The sequence below is a fragment of the Drosophila nasuta genome, chromosome 2L (assembly GCF_023558535.2).
Source record: "Drosophila nasuta strain 15112-1781.00 chromosome 2L, ASM2355853v1, whole genome shotgun sequence".
Classification (NCBI taxonomy): domain Eukaryota; kingdom Metazoa; phylum Arthropoda; class Insecta; order Diptera; family Drosophilidae; genus Drosophila; species Drosophila nasuta.
In genome coordinates this window covers 1934827-1954303 of record NC_083455.1, presented here as the reverse complement: position 1 = coordinate 1954303, position 19477 = coordinate 1934827, and the positions used below count along the sequence as shown (strand labels likewise).

The following is a 19477-nucleotide window of genomic DNA, read 5'->3' as shown; positions in this document are numbered from 1 at the left end:
TTAAACGCAATTAGAGGAGATTTTTACAATCCATTGACACTCTAATAATGCGAATATATCATAAAGTTCTCTTTCACGCTTAGGTCCTCGAAATACTCTAAGGTTATTGGAGATGGTCGCTCCCAAGGAGGTCACATCGCCGCAAAGCTCAGGTCATTGCTTAACCACATGTGAAAGACACAAAAATAGCACAAAAATGGCAATGTGCATAACTATTTAGGAAATTGAGTTTGCATTTTATATTTCATTAATTATGCACATAGCAAATGAGAAGGAGAAGCAAACTGAGAATCGAAAGGGGGGCCCGGGTCCCATTACGCACAGGCCAACGCACACTGCACAGAGTGCAGAGTGCAGAGTGCAGGGAAAAGTCCTCAATCTGAATCCTTGCCAAGCGTCTAAGCTGCCTCTCCAAGCAGCAGGTAAATCTTTTGACAGGCAACCACACAAAAATGGCCGCGTTTGGGGTGCAAATCTTACGCCTGATTTGACTAGATGCATACACACACTTATATAATCAAGCATGCTGCACTTGAGCTTGCCACACATACACAAAAATGTGCTTGGCTGGTCAAAGGAGTTGAGATGAAAGTGCTGAGGACACAGGCACATCCTGTCCAGCTTGAATCCCTCTAGTGCTTAGCTGAGCAGCTGCAGCCAATCGAGTGACTCAAGCAAGCGAGTATGGCATGGGGCATGGGGCATGTTGTATGTGCAACTATTATACTTGTATGCATGTACATACTCGCACACACAGGCACACACATGTGTGCATATTGTATTTTATTCAATTTTATTGTATTTTTCACTTGAGATATTTATGCAACGTTTTTGTTTGCCTTCTCCCTTGAGTTGTCACGCACAAAGGCCGAAGTAAATTGTTTAATTTGATTTCATTTCATTTCGTTTCGTTTCGTTTAGTTTAGTTTCGTTACGATGCCAAGCGAAGCGAAGCTCTTGCGTCATGACCCAGGACATACCCATAGTCCAAGTCCAAACCCAAACCCAAGCCCAAGCCCAAGCCCAAAACCAAAATCGGAACGCCGATCCTAACCCAGTCAGGGCTTAGCTGAAAGACAGAGACACGCCCCTGTCGCCGCATCTCGCTCTAGCACGCATCTATCTGTCTCTATCACTGTGTGCAATGCAAATCTCTGGCCATCAAATGACTCAATAGACCCGCCCAGCCAATTCTCTATACATTTAATTGCGTTTTATTTTTTCCAAAATTTATTATTATCGAATATTCAAAGGATATTCAAATGCAAGCCCTGCACGTCATATCAGGCCTTTATTTACAATTCGATTCGACCGACAATATCTCGAGGACACGCGATGTGACGCGCTCTACAGAAAATTTGAGATTCTTCATTTTATCTTCAATCCTTCAGTCAATTGGCTTTCGTCACGGATTCCGTAGTCACCCTTTCGTCTCTCCACTTTCATTCTCCATGATCCGTTAGGGAGTGCTTTATTAAATGTTAAATCTAACACCTCAATTTCAAGACGGAATTCCATTTGGAAAATATAAAAATTAATCTTTAATAAGATATTAATCATAAATAAAGTAAAATATTGACAGTACACAAAAATATATATAGTTTCGATAAATGAGTAGCCTAACTAAAATTGAAACTTGTTTGCTTTTCTACCGTTACTTCTGCTACGAGAGACATAACAAATCTTTAAAAGATGTAAAATTTTGGGCCAGTGTATTATGAATATTGCGAATTATAAATCTATATTCTTGACGAACATTTGTGAGTTTCAATGCGACACTTTTATTTTTTTTGCAATAATGTTTATGGTAGAGCTAAATATGTAAATAGAGTTTTTAATATTATAAATTTCTACTTGTATTATATAGTGAATTATGTAACCGCACCTCATGAACTCATACAAATACAGTATTGCTTGTCCGCCTGCATTTTTTTTTATTAGTAATTTTACGCCTAACATAACATATTTTTAGTAATATGCAATAATTGCTAAAATATATATATATATGTATTGAATATGTTTAAGAAATGAGAAAGAGCGAAAACTGAATTGGCATTCGAACTGGTCAAATCGATGTGAGAGACTTTAGTAAACGCAATTTGAACTGTTAGAACTGAATGTATCCCACAACAAAAAGCAAAAAATAAGATGAATTCTGAATTCCACAATTGGCACAACTCCTTGAAAATTTGAACGAATGTGAAAAATGAAATTGGATAAAAGCAAAAATGCGAAATTTTTAATGCAATCTAGGGCGGATTCAGTTCTGTCTGTTGTTGTTGTTGTTGCTGCTGTCAAAATTCATGTAAAGAGTATTATCAGCTAAACAGCACACCCATAAACACTGACACCTCTGCACACAAACATACACACAACAGAAAGCAGCGACACAGAGACACTTACGAGTAAGCAAAATTGGACGAGACTCTTAGAAGAAATTGCGAAGTAACTGCTTAACTTTGACAACTGATTTCTGATTTCCAATTGACTCCTCCTTCCATAATGACGGCTGACCCGCTGCAGGCACATTCCTGAGCAACCAGCAGACCGCCATCAAGCAGGAGATCCTGGATGTGCCCTCCGAGGAGCAGCCACACGAGGCGCATGCCGCGGATCGTCAGCCGGCCACCTGCAAGTTGGCAAAGTTGATGCAGCGGCCGCAGCTGGCGCAGCTCTTTGAGCGACGCAGTAACAACAATAACAGCATTAGCAATAACAACAATAACAACAACAGTAGCCATACCAACAACAACAACAACAACACCAACAACAATAATAATAAAAACAACAACAACAGCAACAGCAATTGCCGCTCTGGCTACAAGAAGAATCGGTCGACGAACTCGTCGCCAACGCCGTCGGCTCGTTCGTGGAACGATAGTGAGGATGAGCATGAGTTTAACCAGGATGATCGCTCCAGCTCCGCCTCGTCGGCCATCTCATTGACCATGAAGCGATCCCGCCAGGCCAGCGAGTCTACGCTCTACCATACGCTGCAGCAACACCAACAACAACAACAGCAGCAGCAACTGCAACAGCAACAGCAGCAGACCGAGCATCGTACACGCCAAGAGTCGCAGGCGCAACTTAACCAGCAGCAACAGCAACAACAACAGCAGCAATATTTGGATGAGCTGCAGCAGTCAGTGTCGGTGTCACATCAGCAACAACTGACGGCCAATCTCTTCATGGCACGCACCATTGCGCTGAGTCGTTCTCGCGATTTTCCCGAGCTTTTCCAGAACACCTCGGCAGCAGCTGTTGCCGCCGCAGCAGCCGCAGCCGTCACCGCAAATGCTTCGGTCACCGCATCAGCCATTGCTGGAGGAGGCGTTGGTGTTGGTGTCGGTGTCGGCGGCAATGGCAACCAAGCGAGCGGCGTTGCATGTCCAGGTGGCAGCAGTGGCAGCAACTCAGGCAGCAATTATATGCTGCCTTGTCCGCTGTGCGAGACGCCGCTGGAGCAGCGCGTCTTTCGTCAGCACCTGGACAGGCATTATCCACGCGATAGCCCCGTCTGCCCGGTGATCGAGTGTGGACGCCGCTTCGCTCATCCAAACTCGGTGCGCAATCATATGCGAATTAAGCATACCCTGCAATGGGCAAAAATGAAAGCGATGCGCTCATCCGGCGGCCCCTTTGCCGGTGGTCCCGACTTTAAGTTCAAAAGTGAGGCGACCAACTAGTTGGCATAGCCTAGATGCCCATGTAGTGCCCGCAGATACTCGCACTAGTACCAAGTAAAGCTTTCTAGGTTGCTGCTTTCAAGTCAATGGCGACAATAATTCTAAACCTAAAACCCACTAAACAAAAACCAAACATAAAATGGAGCAAAGAATGAACTCAAGACACTCGCATCTATCCTAGATAGTCATAATGTAGCATGGTCCAGGTCGTTGGTCGTCAATGAGCAGCCCGATCTTCCCCACTAGAAAGTAATTTATTCCAGATTCGGCTAATGGTTTCATTATCCATTTCATTTAATGTCGGAACAAGGTGGTTTAAGTTCCTCAGATGACACTTTCTATATAGAATTAATAATAGTATTCATTATCTTCCCAACAAAACAGGATTTGAAACAGAATTTTGAAAAGAACTTAACCTCAATTCCGTTTCGATTTTGATTCAACCAAAATCTGGAATATTTCACTCCTTTTGATGGGAAGATCGGCTACATGCTGATGAAAGTGAATGATATGATGCTAGCATACAACAATTATTACGTTCCTATATTCAATATAGTATATAGTACTATGTTAAATAGTACATAGTACATACTGCGTATGTACAACTTTATATGTATAACATACAACAAAAGATGCCCTGTAAAGAACCCAAAGAAATGCTAATGAAATGATTATATGATATACTACTCGGTAAACTTATGAGGCGTAGCAGAGCTGCAAGATAACTGTAATTTAGTGCAATTGATTGATAATCTTTCGGTCGATTAATCGAATGACAGATTGGCTACTAGAATCAGAATCCAGTTTTGATGATAGAAACTCAACTATAAATCTCAACTCGTAACACGTAAATCCAGTATTATACATAGGAAAAAAGCTAAAACTATACACACTTTATAGTATAATATATATAATATATGTAAGCATAATCCAATTACAAATGAAGGTATGTATTTGTAGATAAAGAGCTGAAAACCAAGCAGAAACAATTATAATTAGTTATTATAAATAATGATAATGATACTACAAAATAGAATGTGCCTGCGTAATATATTTTTAGCCAAAAAAAAAAGATGAAAACAGAAAACGTGAAAAACAAACTAACTACAAAAACAAAACAAAACAAAATCTTAACTAAAGATGAATACACAATATAACTTACACTCTCTCACACTTTCACACAAACACACATAGAGAGACAAGGGAAATTTTTATTAGAACAAATTCAAGAAGTGAAGCTCAAAATTGTCGATTAAATTGAAATACTATATGTTTAAGTTTATTATTTTTATTGGCGAATTCTAAGGCATACTAGATACACGAAGAGAAGTTAAAAATGAGAGCGCGAAAACATACGTAAAAAGGTTCCTATAATGTTAATCAAAACGTAAAAATAAATTAAAAAGAAAAATGCAAAAAACGATAAACGAAAAAAAACTAAAATGTCAACTAAAATGGAGTTGAAAATCTGAGTAAGATTAAAAGGACAAATGGAGATGTTCCTGATAAAGTTTGCGGTATTAAGAATATTCTATTCCATTTCGACACGGACAATTTTACAGTTGTGTAGCCATATAATTAATATAATTATTATTATTATTAATATTATTATGTACTCGTAACAACTTTATGTATCATTTACGAGCATTTTAGTTGGCCAATTGTTTGGGGAATTCCTATGTTTAGCTCTTATGAATGTATCTGCAATTTATGTACTACTCGATGCGGCAAATATATTTTGGTGACTAATAAAGAGCAATCGAAGAAAGGTCGATCACAGAGATTCCCTTAAACTATCCATTTTTTATTAAACAAAAGAAACAATAAATTGCATGCTGAAAATATGATCAATTTCCATTTCCAACTAATCTAATGTGAAATACTATAATTGGCAATGTGTTTAAGACATAATAACTTGAAATTGCATACCTTTATCGGTAAATTTATTTCCAAATTTAAATTCATACAAAATTCCCATTCTCCAAATACTATATTACAACTTCAAATGGAATTGCGAAAATGGGAATGTTTTTCAGCTCAATTGAATACATTTAGATCCGATAAGACAGAAATCAATAATCAGTTTAAGAAATGTTTATTTATAATTTGTTATTTCTTCTACCACAGTATCGCGCCGTTCCTTAGAGATGCGTGTGCGTGCCACTGATCCGCGACCATGCCCCAAATGTGGCAAGATCTACCGCTCGGCGCATACGTTGCGTACTCACCTGGAGGACAAGCATACCGTTTGCCCCGGCTATCGATGCGTCCTCTGCGGAACTGTGGCCAAGTCCCGCAACTCATTGCACTCGCACATGTCGCGCCAGCATCGCGGCATCTCTACAAAGGACTTGCCCGTACTGCCCATGCCAAGCGCATTCGATCCGGATCTTGCATCGCGACTGCTGGCCAAGGCTGGAGTGAAAATTTCACCAGCTGAACTTCGAGCTCGCGCTTCACCCACTGGAGGCAGCGGTAGCAGCGGTGGTGCCGGCAATGGAGGCAGTGGCTCCCAGAAACTGGACCTCAGCAATGCCAGCGGCGGAATGGACGATGTCGAAGACTCCGACGATGATCCTGAGGATCTTACCACGGGCAATGGACTCTATGGCAGCAGTGCCAGCGACCTCAGTCGCTACCACGAGAGTTTGCTAAGCAACTTTGGACACGCAAACACAACCATTTCACGGATGCGTAACGAAGCTGCCGCTGCTGCAGCAGTTGCCGCTTTGGGCCAAAAGGATCTGTCATCTGGCGGGGGCAGTGGCGTAGTTCAGATGCCCAACAGCAGCAATGCGGGCCAGTCGCTGCTGGACACATATCTTCAGTTCATCACGGAGAACACGTTTGGTAAGTGTCAACAGCTGAAATCGCACAAATGCATCTCAAGCTAATCAAATACTTTCGTTGGCTACAGGTATGGGCATGTCACAGGAGCATGCAGCGGCAGCGGCGTTGCATGCCGCCAAAATGGCGCAGCTTAATGCGATGGGACACAATCTGGACAAACTGCCAGCGGGATTGCTGCCAACACAGTTTGATTTAAGCAAGCTGACGGGAGGCGGTGGATCGGCAGCTGGTTATGGTCAAGGCGGCGCTGGCTTGACCATCGAACCGATACTGAGACGTGACCAACAGCAACAGCCGAGCAGCCTATCGCCAGATGCTAATGGAGCGCTGGCATTGAGTACTGTGGGTCACATGCATGCCAACCTGATTGGCGGTGGTGGCGCTGACGATCCGGATGAGGTTGATATCGACGCCGATGCTGATGCCGAGATTAGACGCGATGGCTCTGAGCCCATGGATTTGGGTTTGGGCCTGGAGAACAATCAATCAGGCAGCAACAACGAGGTTGCCAATTCGGATGCCGAGGAGAATTACTCGGAGGATGAAGGAGTGCACAACACATAAGCGAGAGGCAATACATAATAAATGTTGAGAGCAAAAGATATTACGATATAACGATAGCAGATAATTCCTTATTACGATGTATTTGCATATTACATTGAGAGAGAGATTGATAGAGCGAAAGAGAGAAAGCGAGAGAGCGAGAGAAAGCCGTCAACAAATAAAACAAAATGAAAACAGTTGTATACCCACACAATGGAACATTTGTAACGAGTAGCCTTATCCTCATGTATACCAGTTTATGTGTACTATACGATACGATAGTTACGATAGTTGTCTAAGACTAGAAACAAATCATATAAATCACACAGATGTGTTGAGTGTGCAAAAATTGTAGTAAAATTTATGTTGTGCTTTTAAAAAACAAAATTAAATCACAAGCGAAAATATTTGATCTATATAAACAGATTTAGAGAAATGATTACTTAGATATACATTGTACTTATCCTACATGCTACCAATATACACATGTACCTGTTGTGTGTATAGAAATTAAAAACTGCGCCGAGCAAGAGAACAAGACAAAATTGAATCATTAAAAAAAGTAACAACAAGTGAAATATAAAAGAAAAGAAAGAAAATATTAAAACTCAAAATACACAATAATTACAGAAACCCCTAAACATAAACATAGATATAGATATTTAAGATTAGTGTACTAAGAACCTCGATAATTGAGTAAATAACTCTGTAAATAGTATATAAAATGTTGAAGGAGATACGCACCCGGACATAATGAATGCTCCCAATTGAATACTCTTAATCCGTCTTAAGTTTTAATAATTATGTAATTTTATCAGATGAAACAATTCAGATGTGCCATGCCACAGATAGAGCTTACATTTAACTCTGAAGACAAACACTAATACGAGCATGCCTACTACATATAGAAAATAGTATATATAGGGCATTCATATACCTATACTTATAATGCTTAACCATATCTCAGGAATTCACGTGGACGACCTTCCCGCTGCCGCAATTGAACAGCCGGAAGAATTGAACTACCTCACAAATGATTTGTGCAGTCCTTGTACTTATTATCCGTACAACCTAAAAATACTTACATACATAATCTTCCATTAACTGTACTTACACACAGTAACACACACAATTCGCACACATGACATAATTATAGCAGTATGATCTGCCTAGTTTTAGGGTTTCCATTGGATGGGTGCGCAATTTTACAAGTTTTTAATGGAAAAATGCATAGCCGCAGCTGTGAGTCGAGTCTAAAGATTTTCACCAGCTTTCGCCAAGCAATGTAAATTTAATTCTTATTATTTATACAAAAATTATGTGTTTATGTACAATAACAGGAAATAAACTACAATTTTCAATTTAAAGTCACGTCTCAAAACCTTTGCTAAATGGTAAATGTATTGTAATAGAATCAAATACCTCATCAAACTCAGATCACACACAACATACATATATAAGAACGCATCTTAAAGGTTTCTCTCCACGTGTACCATACAAAATATGTATAATCGCAATGTCATAATATCTGTATTTCCAATATGTACATTTAGTTTGAATATGCTCTGTTTATTTTAGATTTATTGTTAGTTTCACGATCGAAAATAAGACTCTACAAGAGTTAAACCCCACTTGCCTTATTATTATAACATACATGTGTTACTTTAGTAATTTTCTACCTCAATTAATTTAAACTTAAATGTAATTTACTTGCAATTTATTTAAGCGCGCAATTTTAATAATGTATTTCTTTCATTATTTAGAATTTGTATCTCTTGAACAAATCTTCAATGATAATTCATCACGAGTCACCTAATATAGCATAAATTTAATCAATATTGATGAAATATGCATAGAAATAAATTATTGAATAAAGCAAATTATAAGTAAATACAAAAATACGTTTAATTCGTTCATTTTCTCTCAATCGGTTCCTAAATATTTTTTGCTGGAAATAAACCACACGCACTCGAAACGCATACCGAATACACCGAGAATTAAGTTAAGTTGCTAGAATCACAAGAGTTAGTGAAATGAAAGTCGTTACATAAGCAATTTAAGTAGAGATCCATGTGCTTAGAAAGTTATAAATATTTATTAATATGAAAATAAAATCGCGTTATGAAGAACTACCAATGTGTTTCTCTTTAGATAAGTTCAAATAAATATTTAAATTTGAACTGCATTTTAAATTTATTTACTTTCGCCAACCCTGTCAATGTGTAAAGCAGCAGGCGTCCACAGTGAATGTCAAATCTCGGTTGTTCGATAGCAGGCAATTCTTTTGTCTGTGTTTTATCGATATTACCACGACGCTGGTTTTATGTTGATTGTCGCGTTTGAAGAAGAAGCAGCGCGAAAGCGGCATTTGTTCGAATTAACTGTAGAAAAGTCAATGTAAAATCGAAATTCATGTTAACAAGTATTGTCCTGTTTTGTGAAATATGTCCACTAAAAGCTCTATTCAAGTCTGCATTAAGGTGCGTCCATGTGAGCCGGAGCTGCCTACATTATGGCAAGTGAAGGACAAACGAGCCATTCAACCATTGGACAGCCAAGCAGATCCCTGTGTTTTCGGTGAGCAACACACACTTACAAAAGAAAAACAACAAACAATAAATATGGCCGTAAACAATATTTGCAGATTATGTGTACGATCAGGGCTCCAATAACCAAGAAGTTTTCGATGGCATGGCAAAACATATCGTCGAAGCCTGTGTGAGAGGCTTCAATGGCACTATTTTCGCCTATGGGCAAACATCTTCTGGTAAGTTGTGTATATTATTTTTAGCCTAAATTATTTATACCATGAGTTTGACCCACTTTGTTCACATTGTTATTGCCTTGACAGGAAAAACCTATACAATGATGGGAGACCAGCAGAATCCAGGCGTAATGGTCTTGGCTGCCAAGGAGATCTTCAATCAGATCACCAATCATAGTGATCGGGATTTCTTGCTTCGTGTGGGATACATCGAGATCTACAACGAAAAGATCTATGATTTACTCAACAAGAAAAATCAAGATCTTAAAATATTTGAAAGCAATGGCATGGTGAATGTAAATTGCGAGGAATGCATTATAACCAGCGAGGATGACTTACTGCAGTTCCTCTGCTTGGGTAACAAAGAGCGCACTGTCGGTGAGACGAACATGAATGAACGTTCCAGTCGATCGCATGCCATATTTCGCATAGTACGATACTCATAATTATTAACTCAACATAATTGTATTCGTGACATTCACATTTATAAATTATTTTCTTTAAGATCATTGAATCCCGCAAAGCCGATCGCAGTGACGACGATGCTGTGATTCAGAGCATACTGAACCTCGTGGATCTAGCTGGCTCTGAACGAGCCGATCAGACTGGTGCAAGGGGTGCTCGGTTAAAAGAGGGAAGTCATATTAACAAAAGCCTTCACTTCTTAAGCAATGTGATTAAAAGTCTGGCTGAGAACGAAGATAATAAATATGTTAGTTATCGGGACTCGAAACTGACTCGCATTCTGCAGGCTTCGCTTGGAGGCAACGCATTCACATCCATAATTTGCACCATTCGCCCATCAATAATGGAGGAATCGCAATCCACATTAAATTTTGCAATGCGTGCGAAGAAAATCCATCTAAAGCCACAATTAAATGAAATTGTATCGGATGCGACAATGATGAAACGCTTAGAGCGTGAGATAAAGTTACTTAAAGATCGCTTAGCCGAAGAGCAAGCAAAAAATGAAAGTCAGATTAAAGTAAGGCTCTTAGAGCAGAGAATTAAGACCGATACGCTCAAGATTATTACAAGCAATACAATTACTGATCGCAATAAAAATCGACGACGTACATGGTGTCCAGCGTCATCGAATCTGGAGGAAACGTCCACAGGCTCTCAAGAAATCCCAGTAGCTATTGGGTCGAATAAGCCCCATGCCAGTATAAAACACTCAAATTTACCGAAGCCCAGCTTCTATCCTACAACTAACCGTCCAACCCAAAGAGCTTTAGCCGGGTCCAAAACTATAAACATTATGAAATCCCTGGAAGTCAAAGAAGAAACTATGTCTGTCGAACCCAACTTTGAGCAGGCAACTCATCAGCTCACCGCAGATCACTCCAGAATGAGAACAATTACTCTAACTCCAACCTTAGCTCAAATGGGGGCAAAAGGGTGAGTACAGATTCATCTATAAAAATATTCATTCACATTTATACAATTACATTCACCCCTTCATTCATATACATTCGTCAACTTAAATATGCAAATGTAGTAGAGAATTGCTTGAACGCAAGCTTGTGGAGCTGGAAGCCTTCACAAAAATAGAGCAACAGATTAATACAGAATGGGACGAGCTAAATGAAAAGTTATCTACGGCAACAGCTCGAGTTGATGAACTGCAGACAGAGAGACAAAATTTGTTGCAGCGGTGAGTTCAGAAAGATATTTTAAGGAACCGTTGGTACCAAGTCAGGCCATTAAAAAAGGGACCTGTCCCATTCACCGTTCTTTGATTCAAATATATCTATTCGAGAATATATCTTCAAAATTGTTATGTGCGCTAAACAAAGTTTTTACATCTGACTGTATATATAGAACTACTAATTACAGTTCCGTAATTAATGTTACTCAAACCATACTCAGATATATTTTCATTATTGGATTTATTCCCCCTATCTTCATTATACTAACTTTTGTATCTGGTGTTCTGTATCTGAACTTTATATTTTTTAGAATCTATACAAAATCCTCTTCTGCTGTTCGGCTTTCGTGGTCTAAATTAACATTCGATTATTCGCCCTTCAATCGCAGTAGACTTTTACTTACAAATTTTCCCTTCCTTTCTGATCGTAGAACCATGATTGGGACATATATAATCCTTTCAGCTCAAATGAATCCATATTCATTTTTGGATTCGATTTGGAAATACTAGAAACTTCACCTTTGTCTTGCCCTACTACCTTAAATATTATTTGTGTATTCAATGTTCAAATAATTTTAATTATTATTTCATCACAAGTGAAGACAATTTTTTTTTCTATTTCCGTACTCATTTCATCTATTGAGCGATCTTATTAGCTCTGTGTTTCCAATCCTATTGTAATTTTTGGATTTCAAAGACCCATTAATTAATCGCTTTTAAGTTTAAAATACCTTTAAAATTGCCCAAAATTTTATGTCAAAAATTGAGCAGTTGCCTTAAGCAATTGTGTTTTACGAATCATTTATCATTTTATGCCGGCCGGCAATTTGAAAATGTAAAATTCACCACTGCAGGTGAAAAAGCACTTCGTGGTGATCTTGTTGAGATTCTCTTCTAATATGCTGTGTGTTCACGATGCGTTGTCATTCCGACTCATTTGTGCAAAGTTACGACGCGTGAGAGAGAGAGAGAGAGAGCGACGCACACGAAGTGAATATCAAAATAAAACAGAAAGATAAACAAAGTGTTTTTTGTATAGGAAAAAATCGCAGTAAAACCCAGTATTTGTTGTTGCGGTTGTTGTGATAGCACTGGAATATTAGTATGGGTGTTGTGATCGAGTTTGCGAATGGAAATCGACTCTCGGCAATACCACTACCGATCAACATAACGATCTTAAATGGCGGCAACGTTGTCGATAAGCAAAAGTTATTTCCAATCAACCAGCTTGAATGACGTCTTAGCCGCACCAGCACTGTGTCGATTAATATTGTGTATTGTGAACGGCGGACGAACATTGAACTGCGTTCCGTTTCAACGAGCTCAGGGCTCGTCTGACGTCGTTATTGAAGACGACGTAACTCTGATGTAACTCTCACTCCCAACTAAATTAGGCCATACAGCCGCCAAAGCGTGTGAGTAAAAATACCAATGCATCAACAAACCGCATGTACATATGTATAGTTTGTATATGTTAGGTGCAGGGCTCAACAGCAATTGGAATTGGGAATGCTGTCGTTTGATTATCTGGAGGCAACAGCTGCAGCTTCTATTTTTAGGGCGCTCGCTATAATTGTCAAAATACTGGTCTGGGAGAAATTGGACCCCAATGCAACGGGTGACTACATTCAATATGCAGTATGTTTTAAGGAGTATTGTTGAAAAACACTTTGATAAAATTAATTTACGAGCCGATTATGACGAAAAGCAATGATATATTAGTATAAAGTATGAAGCGTACGATAGGCAAGTAGTTTCAAAGTAGTAAATAATTTTTATGTACTGGAATTAATTTTGGCCTGCATTTACTATAAATCGAATTAATAAAAACAACTGCAATTATTTGTAGTTATAGTTATCAAACCTGCTACACGATACACATATTATTTCATGGTGTACTTGATAAATTATAATTTATAATTAATAATTATAATCACTTTTAGTTCGGAAGACTTACAAGCCCAAGTCGATGATCTGAGGAAGTCCAAGGAGGAAGCCGATAAAAAAATTGCAAGTTACGAAGAACAACTAAAAACGCTAAAGGCAACCGCGGAAAGATTGGACATGGAGAATCGTGCTGCCGTCGAGCTGGAGTTTGAATTTACAAGTCATAAGTCAAAATCAAAACTAAGAGAAAATGAATTGCTTACGGCGTTGTCGGAAAAGGACAGTACCATCGAAAATCTGCAAAAGTCGCTAAATGATCTGTCGAGTGAGGTACTCCGGAACAGCAAAGATGATCATATGCGTTCCATTTGCCCGGCTCTGGAAACTAGCTGCGAACTGATCTGTCGCAAATGTGTAGATTTGGAACGCCTATTAGAGGAATATAACAATAAGCCCAACGACAAAAATGGTGCTGTTGCAATTGATTGTGAATGTGAACAGTTGAGAGCAGATATCGCCAACACTCGTGCTCAGCTTGAAGGCGTTCAGAATGCCTATAAGCAAATAACCAGTGATGTGGCTGAGAAGACGGAGTTGTGCGATCGTCTAAGCCGTAATGTTATCTCTGCAGAGGAGGCCAAGTTTACGCTGCAAGGAAAATGTGATGATCTCAAGCAAGCGCAGCTTCGTCATGAGGAGCTTATAAAGATAATGCAAGATGAATATGACAAGATTCAGCAGAAGTACAACGCTTTACAACACGATTATGAGATATTGGAACGCACTGCTAGTTCTACAGAAGAAGAGCACAAGATGTTGCAGACTGAGAATGAAAGTTTGCAGAGGGAAATCAGTACATTAAAACAATGTGTTGAGGAAATGCAATTGAAACTTCTAGAAACAACTGTCTCCGATGTTCACGAAGCTCTTGTACAGCAGCTTAAGACGAGCAATGAGGAGCTCATGGCGAACTTGGCCAATATGGAGACCAAATATTGCGACTTGCAGGGGAGAATACGATGATCTTTCCAATCAGCTTGTTGATAGTGTGCAAGACGGTGATAGTTTGCGAGAACAGTTCACTGCGCTGCAGGAGACTCTGAAAAAGACGCCATTGGAGACAGATCGATTGCATGCACACATTGAACAACTAGAGAAAGAAGTTAATGAAAAAAATCAGCTTTTGGAAGCCACCGAAAGCACAATAAATGAGATGCGCGAACAGATGACAAATCTGCAGTCTGAGTTGTTGGAGAAATCTGTGATAGTAAACAAAGTGGAGGACTATCAACGTCAGATCGAGTCGCTCGAGAAACAACATGCTGAAATGACGATGGTCTGCGAAGAGCTGCAGGAGAAGGTTAAAGAGACCACTATTAACGATAGTTTGTCAAAGAGCACAAGTACTATGATTGCGCCTGATATTGATTTTGAGCAGGAGCAAGAAATTGGTATTCTCAAGGAAAGGCTCGCCCAATTGAATGGCGAACTCAAACAGTTGCAGACTGAAATTAAAAAAACAATTAATTGTGGTTCAACAAAAGGATGAGCTTATTGAAACGATGCAATTGGAGATGCAGGAGCTAAATGAGCGTTGTTTATCCATGGATGTGCAGATAGTAGAACTTCGTTCGAATGTTCAACAACAGCAACAACTGCTTGATCTGCAGGCTACCAAATTGGCAGCCGATGCCAATCGAATTGATCAGTTACAGGAATCCAATGCAAAGCTAACAGAGCGTAGCATTAAAGCAGAGGAAACGCTAGAGGAACGTCTCAATCTGGCCGCGGACATTGATAGTTCGAAAGCAGAATACGAAAAGCATCTTCAGCATTTGCAATTGACACTGGACATTGCCAGGGTGGAATTCGCTAAACAGGAGAAGATAAATAAGGATGAACTTGATAATGCTAATTTAGAGTTTTTGCAAAAGATTGAGGTAAGCGAGAGTAGATACCGAGAGAACCTCCATAAATACAATACCGAATGGGAAGATCGATTACAAAAACTCAATTCCGAAGGTGAAGCTAAATTGTTGGCTGCTAATGCAGAAATTGCTGCTGAAAGGGAACAATTTATTCAAGAAAAACACGAACTGGAATCACTCTATGATGAGAGTAAGAAAACCATTGTGGAGCTGCAAGATAAGTTAAGCTTCATGGTGGAAGACAATGAGAAAGTAAAAGCATACGCAGACTTCGAAATATTGTCTAATGAAAAGCTTAAAAATCTGCATGAAAAATATGAAAGACAACTTAAAGATTTCGAGCAATTAAAACTAAACTTAGACAGCTTAGAACTGGAAAAGAACGCGCTACAAGCTGTTGTGGATGATAACAAACAAATCATTCAGCGTTTGTCTCAAGAACTTGAATCTGAACAAAATGTGCGACAAATCGAAACAAGCAAATTGAACCGTGAATTAGAGAATGCCATAGAAGCTAATAGTAAAGCAAAGTCTGAGTACAGCGAACAATTAGAAACATACACTGAAAAAATTAGCGATCTCCAAGAAGAATTGAGACAGGCGAACCTAATGGCCAGCGACATTGAGAAACTTAATTTAGAACGGCAGCAAATACAAGAAGTTTTAGCTAAGACAAAGGAGCACAACATGTTATTGGAAAAGAAAGCAGACGAACTTGAAAGCGCATTGTTATTGGCTCAGAATGAAGTAACGACACATAGAACGCAGTTGGAGAGCTTGCAATCGAAACTAGATTATACTCAGGAAGCAAAGAATAACTTTAGTTCCGCGGAGGCCGCATATACTCAAAAGCTACATGATCTAGAAAAAGAAATGTCGGAGCAGGCACATCAATATAATCGCAAAATAGAGGAATTGATAAGTTCAGAGGCCGAACTTAACTTCAAGATGGAAGCATTGCTAAAGAGAAAGCTCGAGCTAGAGGCTTCGAACGACAAACTGGCCGCTTCGCAAGAGCTCTTGAATCAGGAACGTGAACATAACGCGAATTTGCAACAAAGCAACGATCAGTTGAAGTCGCAGCTAAAGGCTAAGCAAACTGAGTGGAACACCCTACAGCAAACGCTGCAACAGCAAGAGACGCAACTAAATATTAAGCAAACTGAATTCAACATTTTGCAAAAAAGCGCAGATGAGACAAATTCGCAGCTACTTACATTGAAGCAGACTCTTCATCAAGCTGAGTCGCAACTTGAACTCAAACAGACCGATTGTGATACATTACAGCAGTCCTTGCAAGAAGCAACGTCTCTGTTAGACAGTAAGCAAGCCGAATTTGATGCAGTACTGCTGACTATAAAGCAAATGTCAGAGGATAACAAAGAGGCCCATGATTCGTTGGAACAAGCAGAGTCGCAACTTAAAACAAAGCAGGCCGAATGTAATGCATTGAAAGAGTCCTTGCAACAAGCAACTTGTGAATTAGAAACTAAACAAGCTGCCTTCGATGCGTTGCAGATGTCTTTCAAGGATCTGCAGTGTAAGTTAGAAACCAAACAAGCGGCTGACTGTTCGTTACAACAAGTAGAATCAGAACTCAAAGCGAAGCAAGCGGAATGTAGTTCTCTGCAGCAGTCATTGCAACAAGCAACTTCTCTCTTAGACAGTAAGCAAGCCGAATTCGATGCAGTGCAGCTGACTATAAAGCAAATGTCAGAGGATAACAAAGAGGCCCATGATTCGTTGGAACAAGCAGAGTCGCAACTTAAAACAAAGCAGGCCGAATGTAATACATTGAAAGAGTCCTTGCAACAAGCAACTTGTGAATTAGAAACTAAACAAGCTGCCTTCGATGCGTTGCAGATGTCTTTCAAGGATCTGCAGTGTAAGTTAGAAACCAAACAAGCGGCTGACTGTTCGTTACAACAAGTAGAGTCAGAACTCAAAGCGAAGCAAGCGGAATGTAGTTCTCTGCAGCAGTCATTGCAACAAGCAACTTCTCTGTTAGACTGTAAGCAAGCCGAATTCGATGCAGTGCAGCTGGCTATAAAGCAAATGTCAGAGGATAACAAAGAGGCCCATGATTCGTTGGAACAAGCAGAGTCGCAACTTAAAACAAAGCAGGCCGAATGTAATGCATTGAAAGAGTCCTTGCAACAAGCAACTTGTGAATTAGAAACTAAACAAGCTGCCTTCGATGCGTTGCAGATGTCTTTCAAGGATCTGCAATGTAAGTTAGAAGCCAAACATGCGGCTGACTGTTCGTTGCAACAAGTAGAGTCAGAACTCAAAGCGAAGCAAGCGGAATGTAGTTCTCTGCAGCAGTCATTGCAACAAGCAGCGTCTCAGCTACAGAATAAGCAAGATGCCCTCGATGCATTGCAGCTAACTTTAAATCAAACGCAGCTTCAGTTAGATTCTAAGCAAAAGGCCCATACTGCTGTGCAGACAGCTGAGTCACAAATCAAAGCGAAGCAAGCGGAATGTAATTCTCTGCATAATTTCTTACAAGAATCAAGAAGCAACTTGCATCAAGTAGAGTCTCAACTTAAAGTAAAGCAGGCTGAATGTAATTCTCTGCAACAATCTTTGCAAAAAGCAGTGTCTCAGCTAGACTCTAAACAAGCTGCATTAGATGCTTCATTGCGACAATCAGATTTGCAGCTCAAAGCTAAGCAGACTGACTGCGATTCATTGCAACAGACCGTGCAAGAGCTTAAAGCCCAACTGGCGGCAAGTGCTGCAAGTGAGGAAATGGTCCTCAGAGCTAAAGAGTTACAAATAGAATTTGATAAGCTGGTAAGCCTATTGTTATACACTGAAATATATACTGAAATTGTCTAACTAATCCATCATACGGTAATTACAGAAATCTAATCAAAATAGTTTACAAGCTGAACGAGAACGTTTGGATGCAACCATTTCTAGTTTATTGGAGGACAAACGCAATTTGGAGGAAAAACTTTGCAGTACAAATGAGATTGTGCAGAAATTGGAGATGGATTTAAAAAGTAAATCAAATTGCAGTAATATTTCGTTTGATTCAACTACATCAAATACTTCACCAGCTCCTCGAAAGAGTTTGGATCGGGATCATCATATACCGCGGGTAAGTTCTCCGATTTGAAATTATAAGAAAGAACATTAAACTTTGATATGCTCCGTAGAAATCGTTAATCTCTGAGTCGGAGGTGCGCAGAAATAGGCGGATTAGTACTCACGACGAGCGACGTCAGTCATATTGGAATGATTCCCGACACGTAGCCTGTATGACAGATCCTGTGGGTAAGTTCCATATATGAAATATGCAACGACTGGTTAAGCTAATAATATTTTATGCAGATACCAACTGTAATTGCACGGAACTCGATCGTAAGTTGAAAGAATGCCAATTCGAGCTGTTCGTAAGGGAGAGCAAAGTGACCGCACTGAGCATCGAGCTGAAAAATCATCCGTTGAAAGAAGAAAATGCTCAATTGAAGAAGCGCCTACAGGAAGAGCAGCAAAAGTCGCGAGATGAAATTAAGCGAATGAAGAGTAAGAACTCCGATCTTATGAGTAAAGTTAACGCATTCTCCGCATCTGCTGCCATCTCGTCTAGCAGTAATTGCGCTGCGATTCCACTTCAAAAGCTAACGAGTGTTGAGACTCAAACAGAGTCCGACTTAGTGGTGGAGCTCAAAAAGACAACAGAGAAATTAAACGACTGTATCCAGGTGTGTCGACATCGCTACAATCATATAAAGGATCTGGAAGAGAGATTAAAACAGAATGAAAATAGCGATACTTCCAATATTTCTTCCCAGACAATCGGTCAAATTAATTTGCTTAAGGTAGGCACCCAGCATAAAATACACTTTAGATATATTTTCGATTCTATTTTCTTCTTCCTTTTCAGTCCAAATTGGAGATACAGAAAAAGGAGATAGCTACGCTCACCAATAAATATGAATACGCCAAAAAGGCTCTAAAATTGCGAAAGGATGAGATAGAAGAATTGCGCAAAGGCGCTGGCACAGCCGTAACAGCAGCATGTTCTACATAATAAATAGTTTTCCTTAGTATTACTATGTTTAGTGATTATTTGTATAGTATTTCAACAGTTGTTTACTTGTACTCAATATAATAATTTCAACGTTAAGTGTTCTATTTATAGTGAGCGTTGTTT

The 19477-nt window shown here is 39.5% G+C and overlaps 2 protein-coding genes across 5 annotated transcripts in view; both read left to right on the top strand.

The window, feature by feature from the left end:
• LOC132791869 (protein abrupt) overlaps positions 1–9139 on the top strand; it is a 53127-nt gene extending 43988 nt beyond the window's left edge. For 3 of the 4 annotated variants that reach the window (XM_060800990.1, XM_060800974.1, XM_060800984.1), the window contains 2 exons: positions 5814–6536; positions 6604–9139. In XM_060800990.1, the coding sequence (XP_060656973.1) occupies positions 5814–6536; positions 6604–7100 (1220 nt within the window). In that variant the 3' untranslated portion in view covers positions 7101–9139. Of the gene's footprint in view, positions 1–2523; positions 5781–5813; positions 6537–6603 lie in introns of those variants that run through there. The other variant, XM_060800999.1, reaches the window with a different exon arrangement.
• Positions 9140–9363: 224 nt separating this feature from the next.
• LOC132793217 (kinesin-like protein KIF15) lies at positions 9364–19465 on the top strand. The gene is given in 13 exon segments (XM_060802990.1): positions 9364–9656; positions 9724–9846; positions 9931–10274; positions 10349–11244; positions 11345–11500; positions 13438–14389; positions 14391–14891; positions 14893–18108; positions 18179–18320; positions 18378–18418; positions 18477–18594; positions 18652–19142; positions 19208–19465. Coding segments are annotated over 13 exon segments (7260 nt in total). The 5' UTR covers positions 9364–9523; the 3' UTR covers positions 19355–19465.
• Positions 19466–19477: the final 12 nt, after the last annotated feature.